Here is a 20,228-nt window from a genome sequence, read left to right as displayed (position 1 = left end):
AAAAAGAAAATAATAGCAGATGTGATCAGGACCAAAATATTCTGTGGAGATCAATAAAAATTGCTTAGAAGTTTTTTGTTTTGTTTCTTTCAGAAAACCCTAAAGTTTTGAGATGTAGTATTTTCCTTGGTGTAAACTGAAGAATTGTACCATAAAGAATGGGGAAAAATACAACACTTCATAAAAATTTTAAGGGATAATCATTTTTCAAAACCTGATAAAGTAGGTGATATTTCTTAGGTAGAATAGGGTTGGAGAAAAAATGATACTGTTAAGTTCTTGCCCCTAGGAGCACAGTCTAGAGAATCAGACACCCAAAAGAAAGTTCATCACAGTCATTGATAATGCTGTGATGGAAATAATCATCCTCTGTGTTAGCATATGGTGGTTGAGAGGCCAAGTAAGCATTTCCTTCCCAGAGGGGAGGCCTGAGCTGAGCCCTGAAGGACTTGGCTGGGGGAAGAGGAGGAAGGTGAAGCATCACTAGAGAATGTGGTGTATTCAGGGAATCCCAGAGGTCGTGCATGACTGGAATTATGGGGTACACGTCAGGGAGAAGTGGGAAAGGAAGCTGGAAAGATAGGGCATAAAGGGCTTGGCATGGATTTTATCCTGAAGGAAATTGGGCACTTGAAAGAAAACAGGAAAGACCTAGGACTATTTGCCAGTGTGCTTACTATCCCTTGGTTGCTCTTACCCCCTCCCATTTTTCTATCTAGATTTGGAGCGGGTGGGGGGAGAAATGGGGGCTGTTACTTTCTCCCTCAGGTTTATGAAACTCCTTATTGTTCCTGCCCTCCCTTTCTGACTCCCTGTCTCTCAGCCTCCCAGCCGGTGGGGAACCTGTTACACCTAGTAAGATTGTCTGTAAATAAGATTGCATGCAATCTGAGTGAGAGAGATGATTTTTAGCAACTGGGCCTTTATTATATCTAATCTATTTTGGCTGTTGAGATGATTTTTCTGTAAGTTTTTTTTCTTTTGGTGACGGTATGGGTGGTGGTTCCTAGAATTTAGGTTATTGAATGAGTTTTTTTCCCTAAGTAAGGTGTAACCATAAAATTGTTTTCGTGGAACTCTAAACATTAACATACAGCTAGTATAACATACAGCTAGTAGAGAGTTGCTGTTTGGTCTACATAGGCTGTCTCAAGGACATTGTCTGTACTTTGCTGCGAGGCGAATGAAGGACTTCTACAAGTGGAAATTGGCTGTAAATTTAACAGTTTAGTCACCCTGGCTTTGGGGGATGAGCCAGTGCATTAGGGCAGAGGGTTAACTTGGAACATTTTCTGGCTCGCTGCTAGCCTGTGTAGTGACTTTGCGCAAACGACAGAACGGCGCTTCCCTCGGTGGCGCGGCCCCAGGAGGCAGGCAGATGGCGCTGCTGCCAGCTTCACAGCCTGCAGAGGCGCCTCTCTTGGCTAGTGGAACAGGGGCTTAATTTAGCTCTTTCTGGCCCCCTTGGCCGGGCACGGTCTAGAAAACTGTACTCAGCAGCTCTGGACACTTTGGGCTTTCCAAGGGATGGAGGATTTGCTGTGTGCTTGCCTGACTGATCTTTACTTACTGGGCAGGAACAGATTTTAAGGCAGAGCCTGTTAGCTCGCCCCACAGCAGGCCCCAGTTTTCATCATTGTGAACTTTGCTTCACACCTGTAGCTGATAGTTGTGCGGAGGATAATGGTAAGAGGTGGTGTGACTCAGTCTTGACTGTTAAAGAAGACCGTTCTCATCCTTTATGTTCTTCATGTGTTTGCTGTTCATCCATTTAATAGTCACGGGAAGAAAGGAGAGAGATACATCAAATGTCAGTATGGTTTTTAAATCTGTAGTTGTGGTCGTCAGAGAACAGGTAGAAACTACTGTTTCAAATAAAAGTTTTAAGCTGTCTGGTTGTTTTGACTCTTCCAAATTAACACTCAGAATATCCCCGCGCCAAAAAAAGAGTCTATTATAAGTCTCTTATCCCCCCAAGATTGCTTCCTTACCTCCAGAAATAGTTGGCCATAATTATTACAGTAAACTGGAGCTGAAATCCTTGCCCTTGGGGGCATTATTTTACTGCATAGTATAGTGACTGTGGTTCCTGAGGACAGGAGGCGTCCATAAAGCTCAATAGTATAGTGTTTTTCCAAGGCCGAAAACTACGTAATATGTTTTATAGATTTGTTTACCCAGTATGTACTATTTTGGTACATCTTGAGTTAATTTTATGTGTTATTTTATGTTAAACTATTTAAAATCCTCAGTTGCATTAGCCATATTTCATGTGCTCAGTAGCCATGTGTGGTAGTGGCTGCCATATTGGACAGTGCAAACAGAGAACATTTGTATCATCACAGAAAGTTCTGTTGCTCAGCGCGGCTTCAAGGTGGTGTTGGAGGTGGGGTGTCTTAGCATCATTTGCATATGGCCACCTGTTTTCCTGTTTTCAGTATGATAACTAAGCCAGAAAGACATACTGTTTACCTCCTCCAGAGAATAACCTCCAGAATTCCAGGGAGTGGGGTGGCGGCAGAGTGGAGTTCAGGAGGGGATCTAGGGACCTAAATGCTTCTCAAACTAATTTCATTCATTCTTATTTGAACTCCCAGTGGCGTTTTGGTAAGGAGATAAATTAAATGTATGTATTCTGCCTTCCATCTTGACACAGGATCTGTGAGGTTCTTAAACCTTACATGTAAAAATGTCCCTGAAGTACTTGTCACTCTCATTTTATTTGTTGTGTGAACATTATTGCTCAGAGGCACCAGTTGTAGTAGCCAAAAGCCGAAATATTCTGTAGTCAGTAATTTTCTGATTCTCTTGGCCCTTGTGCAAGGCATGGTGTAAATAAAGGATAATTGTGAACCCATTTTTAAACTCCCCAACTTCTTTGATTAGCAGTTATGGTGGGTGTTTAGGAGTTGGTAGGTTGAGAAAGGACCTAATTAATGCCATTTTTTTCTGCCAGGTGTTTGTAAATTTGAAAATGTATTTGTCTGCTATGCAGCATTCTACTTTCAAATGTTTCAGACTCTCAGCTTAGAAAAATAATTTTTTAAAAATCAGTAATTTTCTGAGGCAAAACAATAGCTTTCCTTCCTGTTTTCTCCAATGAGGACTGGGTTAAGCGTAGTTGACATCAGTTATGGAGCCACTCAGCCGTCCTACTTGAGTTTGGTAGTATAGACACGGACCACTGTTTCTCAAGTTGTGTTGAAAGGTGGGCTGCTGTAAGCCATCACATTTCGCTTTTGGCCTGGTTCAGTTGTCTACAATAATTGAATCAGAAAACTTGAGGGGCTTCTCTGGTGGCGCAGTGGTTGAGAGTCTGCCTGCCAACGCAGGCGACACGGGTTCGAGCCCTGGTCTGGGAAGATCCCACATGCCGCGGAGCAACTAAGCCCGTGAGCCACAACTACTGAGCCTGTGTGTCTGGAGCCTGTGCTCCGCAACAAGAGAGGGGCCGTGACAGTGAGAGGCCCGCGCACCGCGATGAAGAGTGGCCCCCGCTCGCTGCAACTAGAGAAAGCCCGCACACAGAAACAAAGACCCAACACAGCCAAAAAAAAAAAAAAAAAAAAAAAAAAAAACCCCAAAAAACCTTAACCTTTTAAAAAAAAAGAAAACTTGAGCTTCTTTCAAAGATTACCACCCTTACTCTAGAAATGGAGAGAGTTGATGTTTTAAGTGTGTTCAGTCATCTACAACTTTAAAATACCCAGTGTTTCATAGTCTTTGTAGCTTTTACTTCCCCCTCTGTTTGTGAGTAGTAACTTTATTTAAAGAAGCGTACACTGGGTGAATGTTGAATATAAAGACAATGCCTCCCTGTACAGTATGCATTTAATCTCTGAATCAGTGTTTTACACAAGCTCTGCCAGAGGATTCTCAGGTTTGAGATCCATTATGCTTCAGGAACAAGTTAAAACTGGTAGTCACATGAGATAAAATACAGTGAAGAGGGACTTCCCTGGGGGCGCAGTGGTTAAGAATCCGCCTGCCAATGCAGGGGACGCGGGTTTGACCCCTGGTCCGGGAAGATCCCACATGCCACGGAGCAACTAAGCCTGTGCGCCACAATTACTGAGCCTGTGCTCTAGAGCCCGCGAGCCACAACTACTGAAGCCCGTGCACCTAGAGCCCGTGCTCCGCAACAAGAGAAGCTACTGCAGTGAGAAGCCCGTGCACCACAACGAGGAGTAGCCCCCGCTCGCCGCAACTAGAGAAAGCCCGCGCGCTGCAACGAAGACCCAACGCAGCCAAAAATAAATAAATAAATAAATTTTAAAAAAATACAATGAAGAATCATTTAACAGCAACTATTTTGACATGGGGGTGGAGTTCTAAAAGCAACTGTATTCTCCAGTGGTCACTGGTACAGAACAGAGAGAAACTGAAGTCGTGGATAACATATCTTTTTAAGGTAATCACAAGGCTCTTGTAATAGCCATCTATTTTTGCTCTCAAGGTTTTCTTTCCCAACAGTGCAGCAGATTTTGGTCCTATTTCAGAGTATCCTTTAATGGTCTTTATTGTTAAAACTTTGCAGTTACTCTTTAGAAATAAATTTAAAATTGCAACTGAATTTGGTTTTGCTTTAAAAAAATAAACTTTGGATTTCTTGACAGCTGAGCAGTTAAAATGTTAATAATTAACATTTTAGAGAAATACTGAAAACTGAGACTTATGGGAGAGGATCTTTTCTATTAGGTAAAAAACACAGTGAATAAATGATTCTGAATATTAGTGTTACAACTGTTTTTAAGAGATTCATTGAAATGTCTCTGTGATAACAAATCCACAGAATTTAATACTCACAGGAATTCTTAACCATCACGATAGATGAACTGTATTTCAGTATAATTGGCTTCTTTTTTAATGCTCTATATTTTATTTTGATTGAAATACTATGTTGAGAAAGGACCCATAGGCTTTACCAGGAGTCTGTGGCCCCAAAAATGCTTTGACTTTGGGCCTATTAGTTTTTATAATGTACTCTATCACTACTGCTTCATTATAAAAGTTAAACTTGTAGGCAAAGAAGTAAAATAGCAATGAGCTAAGATTTTAATGTTTCTTGAAATTTTAGAGCAACAGTTTAGTGATTGTCACCTGGAGCTGATTGGAAATGCAGAATCTCAGACTCTACCCCCCGATATTCTGAATCAGAATCTGCATTTTAACAGGCTCCCCAGGTGATCCTACTGACCTGGTGCATGCCCCTAAGTAAATCAGTTGAAGGAACTCTTTTACTCAGGAGATGTTAAATGACACGCCCGAGGTGACGCAGCTGGTTAGTGGGGAAGCTTGGGTGGAGCTGTTGCTCTCATAATTCTGGTGCTTTAATTTCAAGTTATGTGCTTTTGGCCTCTAAAAAGTTAATAAACTGTAGTTACTTAAGGATTAGCTTATCTTTTTTCCGTCCCACTAGTCCGTACCCCAGGCTTTCCCGTTCACCCCCCAAAGGTGGAAGAAGAGCCCTGCTGGGGCCCATGAGCTGGCGGAGGGGCGGCGGCAGAGCCGCCGGGGCTGGAGGGGCGGCGTCCCCTGCCTTCCCAGTCTGCCCTCGCGGTTTTATTTTAGTTCAGCTTTATAAAAATCATTATCAAGAGTCTAGGCACCAGTTGTTTAATCTTCCATATCAAGTGTATTCCAAGTATATACTAAGTAAACCAAGGTCTAACAAATTCAAGCATATTTTATTCATTACAATTGAATCTAATGTACGTGTTACCTCATGCATGTTTTAAATTACTTTCAAGGGCAGAAGTTAGTATTACAGAGTTACTAGTCATAAAGAAATCTTACTTGTCTAACATCGAAGCCCCTAAAGCCACCACAGTGGGAAGATGAGAGAAAATGAGCATTTGGTGATATCAGTCAGCCTCCTGGTCACTGACCTGGATGAACACTTGCTTCTGTCTGCTTCCTCGCTGTCCTCCCTTCCCAGCCAGCGGCTGTGGAGCACAGGGCATGTCCGCACCTCCTCTTCCTTGTACTGTGCCTGCCACGCTGGTGGAGGCCTCATGGCCCCGGCCTTGCCGACCGCAGTGGCCTTTAGGTGGTCTCCTTGCCCCAGTCTCCTCCTGTCCTGGCTCTCTCATGCATGGCTTCGTGCATTTTCCAAAAAATACCCAGTGCCTCCAGACTCCTGGGCCTGCCGTTGGTGGCCTCTCCCCCGAACCCACTCCACATCCTGGTTTCCTCCTCTCATACTGGATGAACTGCGTTCTGTTTGTCAGGAACTGTCTTTTCATCCTTTCAGCCCCCTTATTTTGGAGTGCTTTAAGTCACCTTCCAGGCGAAACTCTCCTTGATTTACCTGCGTCCCCTCCCTGTCCCAGTTTGATCTCTACCTTCTTTAAACGCCCTTCTGTTGGAGTTTATCAAGGAATAATGAACGTTTTACCAAGTATTGAAGCACTATATGTGCTCTTTATCTTCTCCACTATCAGTACACTTCCTTGAGGGTCTGATTTATCCTTGATTTCCTCAAGGGAACACAAAAGTGAACAAGACAGACACATAGTCTTAAGGAGCTTACTGCCCCTTTGGGGAGACAGTCAAGTAATCTTGAAGGTAGGACATCAAGACTGTAGTAAGTGCTATGGGCTAGAGGCATATGATCTCACGGAAGTGCGTGATAGTGGTTTTGACCCAAACCACTTGTTTTCCAAGTGAGAATTGATCTGAGGTGTAAAGAGTGAATGAGGCACAGTGAGCAGAGGCCCCGAGCCGGGAGGGAGCCTGAATGCGGACAACTGACCGAAGGCGGGTAGTGAGCTTCCTGAACTTCCGAGCACGGGTGCTGGAAGGTAGGGCTGCAGAGGTGGGCGGGGCCGGGTCACTCCTGCCGAGGAGTGACTGCTATTTCACCCGCAGATCAGTAGAAAGCCGCCACTGAAGTGCTTTACGCACGGTGATGGGATTCCTGTTCCAGATCTGTGGCTGCAGCGCAGAGGATGAATTGGGGGAGTGGAGGGGATCACGGGGGGCGTGAGCAGTCTGTTGTGTTTGGGATGACAAATTGAACACCAAATATCAGTGGCCTAATAATAAAGGTTTATCTCTATCGTGCAGCGCATTGGGGTTGGGCAGCCCTCTTCTGTCTTGAAGTGTGTCTGCCACGGTCATCTTTGCAGGGGAAGGCAGAGCTTGAAGATCAGCTTTAAAGGGCCAGGGCTGGCAGTGCTTTCTGTCACGGTGCCCACCTCTCACTGAGCAGGTCTCAGTCTTGTGGCCCCAGCTGAGCTTGCAAGAAAGGCTGGAGAACGTGGTGTTCCTGGGTGCACTTAGGTCCTCGTCTCCCTCCCCTGCAGCGGCTTGAGAGGTTACTGGCACAGTTCCAGTAATAGGCAGTGGTAGCTTGGGCTGGGAGAATGGCAACAGAAATGGGGAGAAATGAGTATCTTGGAGAAAAACTTGGAAATTCAAAGGGCTAAGTGAGGTGAGGGTAAAGGATTGTTGAAGATGTCTCTTAGGTTTGGGGCTTATATGAAACTGGGATGGTGGTGTGTACTGGGAAAGGAAGACTGATGAGAAGGAGCAACCTGTATCTGGTTTTGGACATGCTGAGCATCAGATCCCTTTGAAACATCCAGCTGCAGATGTTAGATAGGCAATTGGGTGTGAAGGCTGTGAGCTCAGAAAGGCAGAAGTCTGAACAATGTGCGAGTCATTTGGATTAGGTGATGGAAACCTCAAGCGTGGATACCTCGGGAGAATGCAGAGTCCTTCCTTTCCACCAACACCTCCATCAGCATCTGCTTTCTGCCAGATTGCTCAACCGTTGCCTCTCTGACCTCACTGAACCTGTGGGGTCCTCGGATCCCTTTGCTGGTCCTTAGGGGATTCCCTTTGGAACTCCCCATCATCTTTACCCTCCCTCTTCCTATTTTAGAGGAATAAAGGCATAGTCTTTCCTAAGACTGACTCCCCCATCTGTGCCCTGCATCTCATCAGTCTCGTTAGGATTCTGACTGTGTTGTTTGAGTGGTTAAGTATCCTCTGGAGCCAAATCGCCTGAGTTCAAACCTCAGTTCTTCTGTCAGTTTCTGTGTGACCCTGGCCAAGTTACTTAATCTTTCTGTGCCTCCATTTCCCGATCTGTAGGATGCAAACAGTAATAGTAGCTAGTTCATAGAATGGTGATTTAGAAGTGTGTGACAATAGAAGTTCTTAATATTAGTATTTTTTTCTTTTTCTTTAGTGTTTGGCTTTCTTTCTCTTGTTCCTTCAAGCTCTTAAACTGTTAGTGTGGCCGCGTCTCCCCAGTGGAAGACCACTTCCATGCATTGGAAGTCAGCGTTCAGTCCTCCCCTTCGCCATCAGCCATCCTGTCTGCTGTACCTCAGTTCCCTGTGCATCCCCAGCCCGCTGCCCTGGACTCCTGCCCATCCCTCCGTCTCCTGAAATGCTCAGAGGCCCAGTCATCAAGCCCAGTGGTCCGTTTCCAGTCATTCTCGAACTTTACAGTTTCTGCTATTGCTGACCTCCCTTCTGGAAATATTTTCCCTTGGCTTCCAGGATGGTCTTTTCCCCCTTCTTACTTTTTCTTCTTAGCCTTCTGATAATTTCTTCTTAATTCCATTGACTTGTTTCTCTTTTGCTACTTAATGATGATATGCCTCCGTGGTATTGACTTTGGTCCAAAATACCGATTAAGTGGAGCCTTCCTATTAGATTTGTGCTGTTTCCAGTTACTAACTGGTCATCTCCACCTAGATGTCTTGCACATTCTTCAAGATTAACGTGTTAAACTGTGCCCATCCTCCCCCTTCTGTTTATCCATCAGTCTTTCTAGTCACCAGTCTGGAGAATCCATCCAGGGTCGTCTTTGATGCTCTTCCTTCCTGTTTCACTCAGCTGTATTGGCTCTGCTTTGAAATGTCCTTGGATTTTTTCTCTGGATATTGGCAGTTGCCTCAGAAGTGGTCTTCCTGCTTCCAGTGTCTTTGCCAGCTTCTTCTTCACAGTCTTCGGTGTTAGTGTCCTCAAGCATAAATGTCTGTAGTATTCCCCTCATCAGAAACCTCCACATTCCTCATTTCAGATAGAAAAAAGCCAAAATTCCTCCTTACTGAGGCTTTTAAGGTGCCTGTAAGTTACAGCCAGATTTGGCTGAGGTTAGTTGCATTATGATTGCGGGATACACATTTACTTTCTGTTTTCAATTACTGATATGTAATTAATTTAATTTCCAAGTCGGAATTGAGTGTTGTTTGAAATACTTCACTTAGATATTGACAGATACATTCAAATATTAATTGGTTGGATTTAAGGCTTCAAATGTTTCCTTCATGCTTTTAAAGATGGGTTAGTCAAATGTGATTTACAAATCACCGTTATGGACTAGGGAGTTAGAGGAATTAGGGTCTGTTTCTAATTCCTTGTTAATTTTTGTCACTTTGAACATTTTATTCATCTCTATTCAAAAAATCAAAATAAAGATTCTTAACTTGCTTTCCATAGATGAACTGTGAATATCAGAACAATACTACTCCTAAAGCAGTAAAAGAAGTTTTAAGGTAGTATTTTTTAAAAATGGGAAAGCGGTAAGATTGTGTAACTTTGGAGGTAGTTTTCTAGCCTTAATTTTCTATATATTCCTCTTTGTTAGAGTAAAATGTTCATTTAGGGTTAGATGAGGTAGGATTGAAGTGGATTATGATTAGATGTAGATTAGATTAGATGGGATTGAGGTGAGCTCTTTTAATGAATGAGATGATTAAGTAGTCCAGTTACCTTAATACTAAGTAACTGCTAGGATCTTTGTGTATTTTAACCCCCAGAATTCTTACATGCATTTTTAAGTAACAACTTTATTGAGATATAATTCACATATCATAAAGTACAGTTCGCTGATTTTCAGTATGTTTCCAGAGTTGTGCATCCATCACCACTGTCAAATTCCAGAACATTCCATCACTCCAAAAAGTTGCCCGTCCCAGTAGTAGTCACTCTGCATTCCCTCTCCCCTTCGCCACTGGAAACCACTAATCTGCTTCCTGTCCACGGATGTGACTGTTTTGAACATTTCAGGGAATAGACTTGTGAGCAGTGTGGCCTCGTATGTCTGGTCCTTTACTTAGCATGGTGCTTCTCAAGGTTCATGTGTCGTGTAGCGGGTATCAGCACCTCATTCTGTTATGGCTGAATAATATTTCATTGTATGGATATGCCACATTTTGTTTATTCATCAGCTGATAAACATTGGGTTCTTTCTACTTTTTGGCGGTTAGAAATAATGCTGCTATGAACTTTCACGCACAGGTTTTTGTAGGGACATATGTTTTCATTTCTCCTGTGTCTACACCGAGGAGTGGTGTTGCGGTGTGTGAAGTCCATGTTTAATGTTTTGAGGAGCTGCAAGATGATTTCCTGAAGCTGCTGCACCACTGTTGCAGTTCTTTCAGCAACATTTAAGGGCCCTAGTTTCTCAACAGCCTCACCAACATTTGTTTCTGTCCACAGCCATCCTGGTGGGTGTGAAGTAGTTTTTCATTGTGGTTTTGATGTGCACTTACCTAATGACTAATGGTGCTGAGCGTTTTTTCCAAGTGCTTCTTGACCGTTTTTTAAAAATCTTCTTTGGATAAATGTCTATTCAAATCGCTTGCCCATTTTTAAATTGGGTTGTCTTTTTTACTGTTGTTATAAGGTTTGTTTATATATTCTGGATACAAGTTTCTTATTGGATATACGATTTGCAAATATTTTTTTCCTAGTGTGCAGGTTATTTTTTCATCTCACACGCATTTATATTTAATCAAATGACGTGATGTTAATTTTGGGTATCGTTAACATTTTGGCATTGTTTAGTATTTAAATTCTATTAAGTTTATAATTCTTGCTTTAGAAAAGCTAACATGTAAACCAAAGTAGTTAATGAAGCATAAAAAATTACAAAGTTAATGGAAATGGCACATTCCTTAAAGAAGATGAAAAGATCAAAAAGTGATTTTAGATCTTTGGTTATCAAGATCTTATGTAACCACTTCTTTATTTTGAATAGCAAGTATAACATGGTAAAAGGTTATTTTCTGTAGTCAGTATAATCCTAAATTAAGCTATCCTCTTTGTTATAGCAGTAAATATTTATTTATTTTTAATCGAGATATAATCGACATATAACATTATGTAAGCTTAGGGTTTACAAGGTGTTGATTTTTGATTCATTTATATATTGCAATATGATTACCACCGTAGGTTAGCTAACACTTCTATCACATCACATAATTATCATTTCTTTTCTTGCGGTGGGAACGGTAATGATCTAGTCTCCTAGCAGTCTCATTTATTCTAATTTAAATTTAAAACTTGGAGATTTTATAAATGAAATTTTACAGGTATGTGACTGGTATGTTACTGGATATTAATCATATAATTTTGACATGTGAGTAGAACAAAGACCTTTCAATTCTTTTATTAGCAAAGGATGTGCTGTAGGAGTGGAATTTTCCCAACCCAGCCACTCTGACCATCTATTATTCGTTATGAAAAGAATTTTGGGTATTGTTAACACCCAAACTGGGGAGATGACTGCCCCAGTCAGGGCTCTGAGCAAACCTGTGTAAGAAGAAACTAATTCAGCACCCCAGAAAGCACTGTTTTCCAGGTTTCAGGGTTGGAGGAGCGGCTGTGGCTGAATCTTACCTTACTCCCACATAAGAGTGATGAATGGCTTAGATAGGTAATCTTTTTAAAAGTTGAATGACTGAAATTAGTGTTTGCAGCCCAGATTTTCTAGTCTTCCTATTAGATGGTAAATATACCTTAAAAAATTTAAGTGTATGCCAGTCTGTAAACCAGAAGTTACGTAGTGTTTTGCATTTGGCATGATAAAAACTGTAAGCCTCCTTATGATTTTTTTCCCCTTCTCATTCTAGGCCTCAGGAGTGCAAGTTGCTGATGAAGTATGTCGCATTTTTTATGACATGAAAGTTCGGAAGTGCTCCACACCAGAAGAAATCAAGAAAAGAAAGAAAGCTGTCATTTTTTGTCTCAGTGCAGACAAAAAGTGCATTATTGTAGAAGAAGGCAAAGAGATCTTGGTTGGAGATATCGGTGTAACCATAACTGATCCTTTCAAGCATTTTGTGGGAATGCTTCCTGAAAAAGATTGTCGCTATGCTTTGTATGATGCAAGCTTCGAAACAAAGGAATCCAGGAAAGAGGAGTTGATGTTTTTTTTGTGGTAAGCGTTGTTAGAAATATTGAACCTTCGCGAATCTCAGAGTTAATCTCTTACTGTTAGCTTAGCACCTCACCAGATTCTTCTCCAGCACGCCCTGCCAGGAACCAGCCTCCCACTTCACTTGTGCCTCTGTGGCTTGCTGCCTTTGAAGTTGGTGCTGGCGTGGCCTCCAGCTGGAATTTGCTCTGCGTTCACACCGTCCAGTAGGGTAGCTACTAGCCTCTTGGGGCTGTTGAAATTGAAGTCTGAAGTTCAGTTTCTCAGTTGAGTCACCACATTTCAAATGCTCAGTAGCCACATGTGACTAGTGGCTACCTTTTTAGGTAGCACAGCACCGGTACAGAACATTTCCTTCGCTGCAGAAAACTCTGTTTATTGGACAGCGTTGCTGTAAATAGTGAAACTGTGCTATAAAGTGATTTACATGGCCTTAAAAGGCTGTTTAAATTAGTTATCCTGGTCTTTTCAAGTAAGTTCATATTTGAGATTAAGCTTGACTTAAAAGTCACCCTATATTCCTCATCTAATTGTATTGTATGTAGTACATTCCTTGATATGGAATTCTTACACAGTGAGAATCTTCTCTGGCTTCCAAGGGGAAGGGGGAAGTGGTAACAGCCTCTGATTTGGGGGGAGTGAGTGTCCTCTGGGCTCTGGCCTGAGCCGGGCAAGGCAAGGAGGGGCTTAACTCTCAGCTGTGTGCCACCAACAGCGTGGGACCATGGGGCTGGGAAGTCAAAAGAGTTCAGGTCTCAGGGAATGTAACCCTAGGCCTCAGCTCAGTCCCTTGCAGCCCTGGCTGCACCTGGTGAGGTCAGATGCGCGTATTGGGCGCTCACTGTGGAAGGAGCCTGGCGGCCACAGACACAAATGCATAAAGATAGTAGTGAGACTTAAAACTGAGCATGTTGAATGAAGGTGCATCCTTTAAACTTTTATTTCTGCTACATGCCAGGCATTGTGTTAGGGCTGGGAAAATAGCTGTGAAAAAAAACAGCTAAAGCCCTGGCTCTTCTGGGATTTACTCTTGAATGGCAGATATGGCAGGTAAAGGTTTAAGCTTTTAAATTGGTTAATATTTCCTTCATTTGCACTATTTTTTATCCTGGATTTTTATCCACTATGAAAATGATACATCCTTATTAAAGAACATTTGGAAAATAAAAGTAGAATGAAGAAGAGAAGATTCAGTGTTAGTGCAGTGTCTTATTTTTGCATTATTACTTTTTAAAAGAAAGATAAAACCTTATAGGAGTTTTCCATAACAGGCTCTGTTTAGGGCCCAGGGAACGGCTCTTACTTCAAGTATTTTAAAGATCTGGTTAGAGTAAAATCAGAACAGCTAAAGCTATTTTTGTCCCTGACCTATTTTGCATAAGAAAAGCACCCACTTAATTTTGTAGCTGGTGCATCTGAGGTCCTTGTTGTGGCTTTGCCTCCCTCCTTGGACCTCAGAGTTGTGAGGAATATGCGCTGAGAGACCGAGAAACTGCCCTTCGCCTTGTTCCCAAGAAGAGACTCGGCCCGCTGTGTGGGCGGCAGACTAGGTGAGGGCCCCACCGGGCCACGGTGTTCATGACTGTGGAACGTCCTGGAAATATGGCAGCTAAATGGAATCGTGGTGGTGTGGAGTGCAGGCAGGCCTGAGGTTTGGTGTATAGTGAGAGACAATGCATTCGTAGATGTGCAGTTTGAGTAGGTGAGATTTTTCTGTGCATTGTTAGTATTTCTGTTACTTTCAACGTTGCTGGTAAAGAACATGGTAAAGCGTATGCTGTGCTTCCAGTATTCATTCAAGAGGGGGAGGCACTAAAAATTTTGTAAATACAAGGTAATAGTTATATTAACAATTAAGACATAATGATTGCTGAATTGCCATTAAGCTTAGAAAAAGAAATCCTTGTGACATGTTTTATTATGTTAGACTGAGATGGAAAATGAGTGCCTGAGGTCAGAATTTGCTGCTGGAACAGATGTGAATGAAGGGACCGGGTGGGCAGGGGCAGTAAGGGGACTTGGACTTTATATACATTCTTTTCCAGAAAACAACCTGAAGCAAAAATTGCTAGCATTTCTTAATTCTGGGTGGCAGATACTTGACTTACAGATTATTCTCTGTACTTTTCTGTATTTTGAAACTTTTCCACCAGAAAGTATTAAAAACCTCATACAAAGATGGTGGTCATTAGCCTGAACTCAAGCCTTTATTGATACAAATGAAAAACAATTATCTTCAAGAAAACAGTTGGGTCATACAGTGAATTATCCAGTGTTGTTTCTTTTATTCTAGCGCCATTAACTGATTTCTGATCATTGGTCCTCAACTTTTTCCCCGCCTTGGTCAACCTGAGTTATTATGTATATGCTCAGCCATCACGGTCCGAGGAGCGGAAATGGAAAAATTGTGTAGTTAGAGAAGCTCTCCCAGAAGGTTCTGAGGACCCTCCCTGCCCACTGCTGCAGATGTTTATTTAACAAGATGTAAATTGAACTTTCTCTAAACCAGTGTTTTTCTTCTTTGGCGCTTCTGTATCCAGGGCTCCAGAACTAGCACCTCTGAAAAGTAAAATGATCTATGCGAGCTCCAAGGATGCGATCAAAAAGAAATTTCAAGGTAAGGTCTAGTTGACTTCCAGGTATTCGGCTGTGTCGTGAGCCCTGGCATGGGGACCACCTTTTCTAAGAAGCACCTTACTCTCCTTGGAGGGCCCCGGCCACAGAGGAGGGCATCACTGCTTGTTTAGAGGAAAACCCTGGAGGCTGACCCGGCTTTCTGCACGTCTCTGCCTTGCACAGGCCACCCTGGGCCGAAAGGCCTGTGTTCGATATTCTGTTCCCTCGACGCTGTGTGTGTACTCCTGTTCAGGCTGGTGTGAAACTAGTTTGAGATGCTGTCAAGTTTCTCACGTAGCAGGTGGGGACTAACTGGTCATACTAAGTAATAAATTTGCTGTTGCCTCTGAATGTCGTTGATAGAACAAAGTTGCACAAAGGAAATGTTCATAAATGGGAAGGGCTGCTCTTGTCGCTGGCTTTTCTTTGGAATGGTATGATTTTAGGTTATAGACTCATCTGTGTCCAAAGGAAAGTGGCCTCAGTCCTTGGGCTGGCCAGTTATATTTGACTTGCCGCTGGGTGAGTGGGATCCTGATGAGATGGCCTGGACGCACTTACCGTCTCCAGCCAGGAGGAGATGTTGGCATGATGGACAGAGCGTGGGGCAAGTGCCCTTAGCCCGCGGAGGGCTAAGCTTGTCGTCCGACTGCTGTGTGACCTCCACGGGCCGGGCTCTCCCAGCTGTGAACGGGAGGTGCGCAGTAGAAGAGGTGGTCCCTGCTTTCCTCCTGCGGCTGCTGCGGACAGCTGGGACAGCCGCGGTCACAAGGGCTTGGCCTAGGGTCGCTTTCTTTCTGTTTGTCTTACTGTGACTGATCTTTATGTTCTTGTGGTAGATCAGGTTTGCCCTAGCTTGTTTTACTTGGGGAAACAAGATTCTCGCTTCCTTTCCTGCGTCGTGCAGTCCTTGTCAGGCTCCTCGTGTGCTTGGTTTGGTGTCGGGCTGCCCCCTGGAAGTGTGCGCACCGGCCGGGGAACTGGTGTTCTGACGTGACCCCTTAGCTCCAGCACCGGCACAGGGCGCCCCAGAGGGCGTCGGAGTGGATTCCTCCTCCTCGCTCTGCGGTGCCTTCCAGTAAAGGAGCTGCTCCGTGGACTTGCTCTGCTGACGTGAAAGACCGTCTCCCGGGCGCCTTTTTTCCTGGTGAAACCACCGCTGGCTTTCTCCAGTGAGTCCTGAGTGGTCCAAAAGCTGACCTGCTGTGCTTTCAGCAGCTTAAGAAATGGTCTTAAAACTATGGAAAATCAGAAAGTGCAGCTGTTTAAGAGAGCAGCTGTTTACAGAGACGCTACTGTATATGATTCCATAATTGAGCTCCTTTTGTGCAGTGTGGTGGTGTAATTTTTATGAGAAGGCGATCAGTAAAACATTTCACATAGTCTTCATCGTGATAGATTTCTTAGATGTATTGTGTGGTGCCACTGGAGACCTGTTTTCTAGAGCAGAAGTGATCCCATTTGTAAGTGCTCCTATTCCTCAATTCAGTTGACTAAATCAACTGTACAATCAAAACATCAAATTCATATGTTTATGTATATTTCAAAAACCAAGAAAAATTATTCCTAGACCTGCTTTTTAACTTGTTGAAATGCACCGCATCTGTAGAAAAGCATACGTGAATTACGGTTGTTTCTTGGTTTAATGACCAGCGCCCCGAAGCCTTCCTGGTGCCCCTCCTCACACCACTGCCCCTACTTCTTCCCCCCAGGGACACCAGTCCCCTGGCTCCTAACAGCGTAAGGTAGCTCTGGCTGATTTTGTGTTATACGAGTGGAACCGTCTAGAACATACGCTATTAAGTCTGGCTTCTTTTTGTCAGCATTAGTCTGTGAGAGTCATTCGTGATGATGCATGTGGTTACAGAGTACTCATCACTGTGTGGTATTCCGTGGTTTGTATATGCCACGGCTTTCCCACCCATGTTTGAACTGGTCGTTTAAAATGGTTTGATATCTTAGAGAAATAGGTAAGCTACTGCCATAATTCTAAATAGAATTGTTGTTTTTCCTCCCTAGGCATAAAACATGAATGTCAAGCAAATGGGCCAGAAGACCTCAATCGGGCTTGTATTGCTGAAAAGCTAGGTGGATCCTTAATTGTAGCTTTTGAAGGATGCCCTGTGTAGACCATCACTCGGTGCCACAAACTGAAAGCTTCCGTGTTTAATGTTATCCTTTTGCTATGTAAGTAAAGCTGATACGTTTAGGCCAGGGACTCGCTGAGGGGAGCTGTCTTGTCATTTGCTAGGGTAAACTATTCCATGAACATGTGCAAATGGCCCTAAATAAATCTAAACTCTAAAGTTGTATTGGTGTGAAATTAAATTCTTACTGGCCAAATGCCTGTTTTGATTAGTTGACTTGTAAAGATTTTTGTTAAGCTCATGATTTTTAATAGTGCAGTTCACAAAACAGTCCAAGGCCACGTGAAGAGAATTACTGCATCTTCATTAACCTCAGCAGTTACTTTGTTTCTTTTGCTTAGAGAATTGGTCATAATCTGGTTATAATTTTGGCCCAAATTCTTTTTTCTCTGTTGAGCTAAACTGAATAATGGAAAATAATTCTCCTCACAACATGTAACAGCACTAATGTACTTACTAACTATGTAAGATTCTACCAGACGTGTGGTGGAGACTGCTTAGAACCAGCACTGATCTTGCACAGCACTACTTTATGCACGTAGTTGGCACACAGGAAGCAGCTCCTGCACCTGCAGCTGCTCGCTGGTCTAGTCGGGAGGCTGTTCTGAGAGTGACCTTGCATCTTGGAAATCTGGAGAATGTGCACTTTCTTGTAACAACGAATTATAATGCAAATTAGGGCTCCAGTGTAATCCACTTTGTTGATGAAAATGGTGAGGTGGTGTATTGACAGACTGGGATACCGGGATGTCTTTAATTGTGTCTCCTTCAGAACTGTGTTGCTTCTGGTACAATAAGGTTTGGAAGAACATTATGTTTACTCTGGGGCCTGGGCAAGCTTCTTAATTTCCTAGAGTAGTTTGCCGACTGTCTGAAGCGGGGAGCAGGTGTGACGGTCGACAGCCGCGGGAAGCCACGCTGAGGACACCTGGAAGTGACTGCCTTTCACATCACAGGTGTAACACTGAACAACACAGAGATGCACAAACAGTGGAATTTAGAAGTAGCAGTACTGGCTTTATGTAATAAAGGAAGCATTTTTAATTTCTCTCTCGTGTAATTATTCATGGCTGAACTGGGGATAAAGGATTTTGCCTTCCATGTGTGGGGTTAGGTGTGGAGGTCTGGGTATTTCAGACAATTAGCGTTAAGGCCACAGCTCCCTCCTCCTCTGATTGAATGAAAAAGTTGGTACAAAAGTTGGGAGTCTTTCTCTTATTCCAAATGTTTATCCAAATGCCGGGCTTTTGTCTCCTCTCTGATTTATTTGGGAGCCAAAGAAGGATACGCTTTGATCAAAGTACTTCTTTCAAAATTATCTAGAAAATAGTGCTGGCTACTGGTTTACCGATAAGCTGCTTGTCATTCTTTCATCCTGAATTTGTTTTCTCTTCTGCAAAGCAGTGCTTTTAGTGAGTGTACATTAACAGGCCTCCGAGAAGCTCTGCGGGCCCAAGACTGCCCTTTTCAAGAATCAGCTTTGTAGGTAGAGCCAGGAGTCTAGAAGGAGAAGGTCTTTTCTGTGGCTTCACCTTGTGACGTGTGGCCCCACCTGTATGAGTTGCACCGCTCCTCCGTGCAGGTATGTCGGGGCGGGGGGGCTGCCGTGGGGAGGGTTTCGAGCACAGGGATGTGATGTGATGTAAACAGCTCCCAGCGCTCCACTTGACTCCAGAAATTGGGAAATGCTAATAGTCACTTATATCTCTGCCTAGGGGAACTTTTGGATTCCTGAGGTTGGGGCCCAAGAATCCTGCTAACCAGCACTCCAGGTAATTCTGCTGCAAAATTAGAGTTTTGAGACCTCAGCTGACATTGGTGAGGAATAAAACCACAGGTATTCTCTGCTTTCAACACATTTACACTTTTATAAGTGTTAACACATTGCAGAAGTGTGTGTGGAAAGCTGACTTAGGGTTCATTTAATCATTACTCTTTTGTCCCGAGGAAGAAGCAAATAAAGCCACTGCTAACAGAAGTTCAGAGCTTGACTGTGAACTTTGTTACTCAGAGAATATTAATCTCTGAGAAAACAGTGAACACAGTGACTCAGTAAGATTAGGCTTAGTCGAGTGGTTTCCTTTTTTTAGAACTCCTCAGAGTGCCGGCTGGTCCACACACAGAAGTGCAGCTTCTGTTTCTTCACCAGTTCGTGCCTTTTGGACTATCAGAGCCTGGATATGCCCAAGGGCAGACTCATTACTTTGTCACGACTTGGGGCACTTCTGAAACGTGCAAACAGTCTTTAGACCAAGTTCCAGCCGGGCTGCAGCTGGAAGAAGGGACACTGCATGGTTGGCTGGGGGGGCAGCAGGAGGGGACTTACTGAGCCTGCAGCCAGTGCCTCAGTAGTCAGTCCAGAAGTAAAGTAACTTGTCTAAGGTCACACAGCTGGACAGCTCAGGTCTCGTTTTCTGGTCCTAAGCTATTCCCATCACGCCCCTGGTGAGTTCTTCATTTCTAAAATCTGGAGTTCTGAGATTTTATTCGATTTGGGGCGGGAAGGAAAACAACACTGTTCTTTTGGGTTTTGAGTCCTGTTGGCCCCAAACCTGCAGGAAGCTCAAAGAGAAAGCGTTTGTGGAGTGTCTGGTGGCTTCTAGGATCTTGCGTCTTTCCTGCCTGCAGGCCAGGCATCCCGGTGTTTGTGCGTTTTATTGACCCTCACGCTAGTCCAGAAAGCCGCCACCAGCGTGACGGGGCTTCTGGGTCTGGAGGGAATGTTGATGGGCCTCGTGACCCTGAGCTTCAGGGTCAACCCGGGAGCCTCTGCAGGGGGACTTTTGGACCAGATGCTGTCAGAGCTCCCAGCTCTCCTGTCGGGGCCTGAGAGGGCAGGTGCCCGCCCCACTCCCCAGCCCGAGGGTGGGACCTGGCCCAGGGACAGCGAGGCCCGTGGGCTCCCCCTGCCGGCCAGCCGGGAGCCGCTGCTGCTGGGCCTCAGGGCTGGGGGCGGGGGGTGGCGCTCACCCTGCACTGGGCCGCCTTGTCCCCACAGATGGGCACTGGGCCCCACCAGGCGGTCTGAGGACGGAGCCCAAAGGCGGCAGCTCGGCACCCCCAGGGTCTCTTGTGCCTTCTTTCCCGGAAATGACCCATTCCTGTGCCTTCAGGGGGCTTCTGCCCAGCATCAGGGTCCTCAGTTCTGCAGCTGGTGTGGTGAGGGAGGGGAGCTTATTGGAAACGCAGGCTCCTGGACCCACGGTGGCCACTCTGATGGCAGAGACCTGGTTTGGGGCACGAGGCCGGCCTGTTTCCCACCAGAAAACGGCCCCAAACCCCTA

The 20,228-nt window shown here is 44.2% G+C and overlaps 1 protein-coding gene across 1 annotated transcript in view; it reads left to right on the top strand.

Moving 5' to 3' along the window:
* The window catches only part of DSTN (destrin, actin depolymerizing factor), a 37,246-nt gene extending 19,254 nt beyond the window's left edge, over window positions 1-17,992 (top strand). Inside the window, exons 2-4 of the mRNA XM_036826473.1 lie at window positions 11,877-12,184; window positions 14,722-14,798; window positions 16,817-17,992. Of these exons, the coding sequence (XP_036682368.1) occupies window positions 11,877-12,184; window positions 14,722-14,798; window positions 16,817-16,926 (495 nt within the window). The 3' untranslated portion in view covers window positions 16,927-17,992. The remainder of the gene's footprint in view (window positions 1-11,876; window positions 12,185-14,721; window positions 14,799-16,816) is intronic.
* The last annotated feature ends 2,236 nt before the right edge of the window (window positions 17,993-20,228 follow it).

This window comes from Balaenoptera musculus, chromosome 15, assembly GCF_009873245.2.
Source record: "Balaenoptera musculus isolate JJ_BM4_2016_0621 chromosome 15, mBalMus1.pri.v3, whole genome shotgun sequence".
Taxonomy (NCBI): Eukaryota; Metazoa; Chordata; class Mammalia; order Artiodactyla; family Balaenopteridae; genus Balaenoptera; species Balaenoptera musculus.
This window is presented reverse-complemented; position numbering and strand designations above follow the sequence as displayed.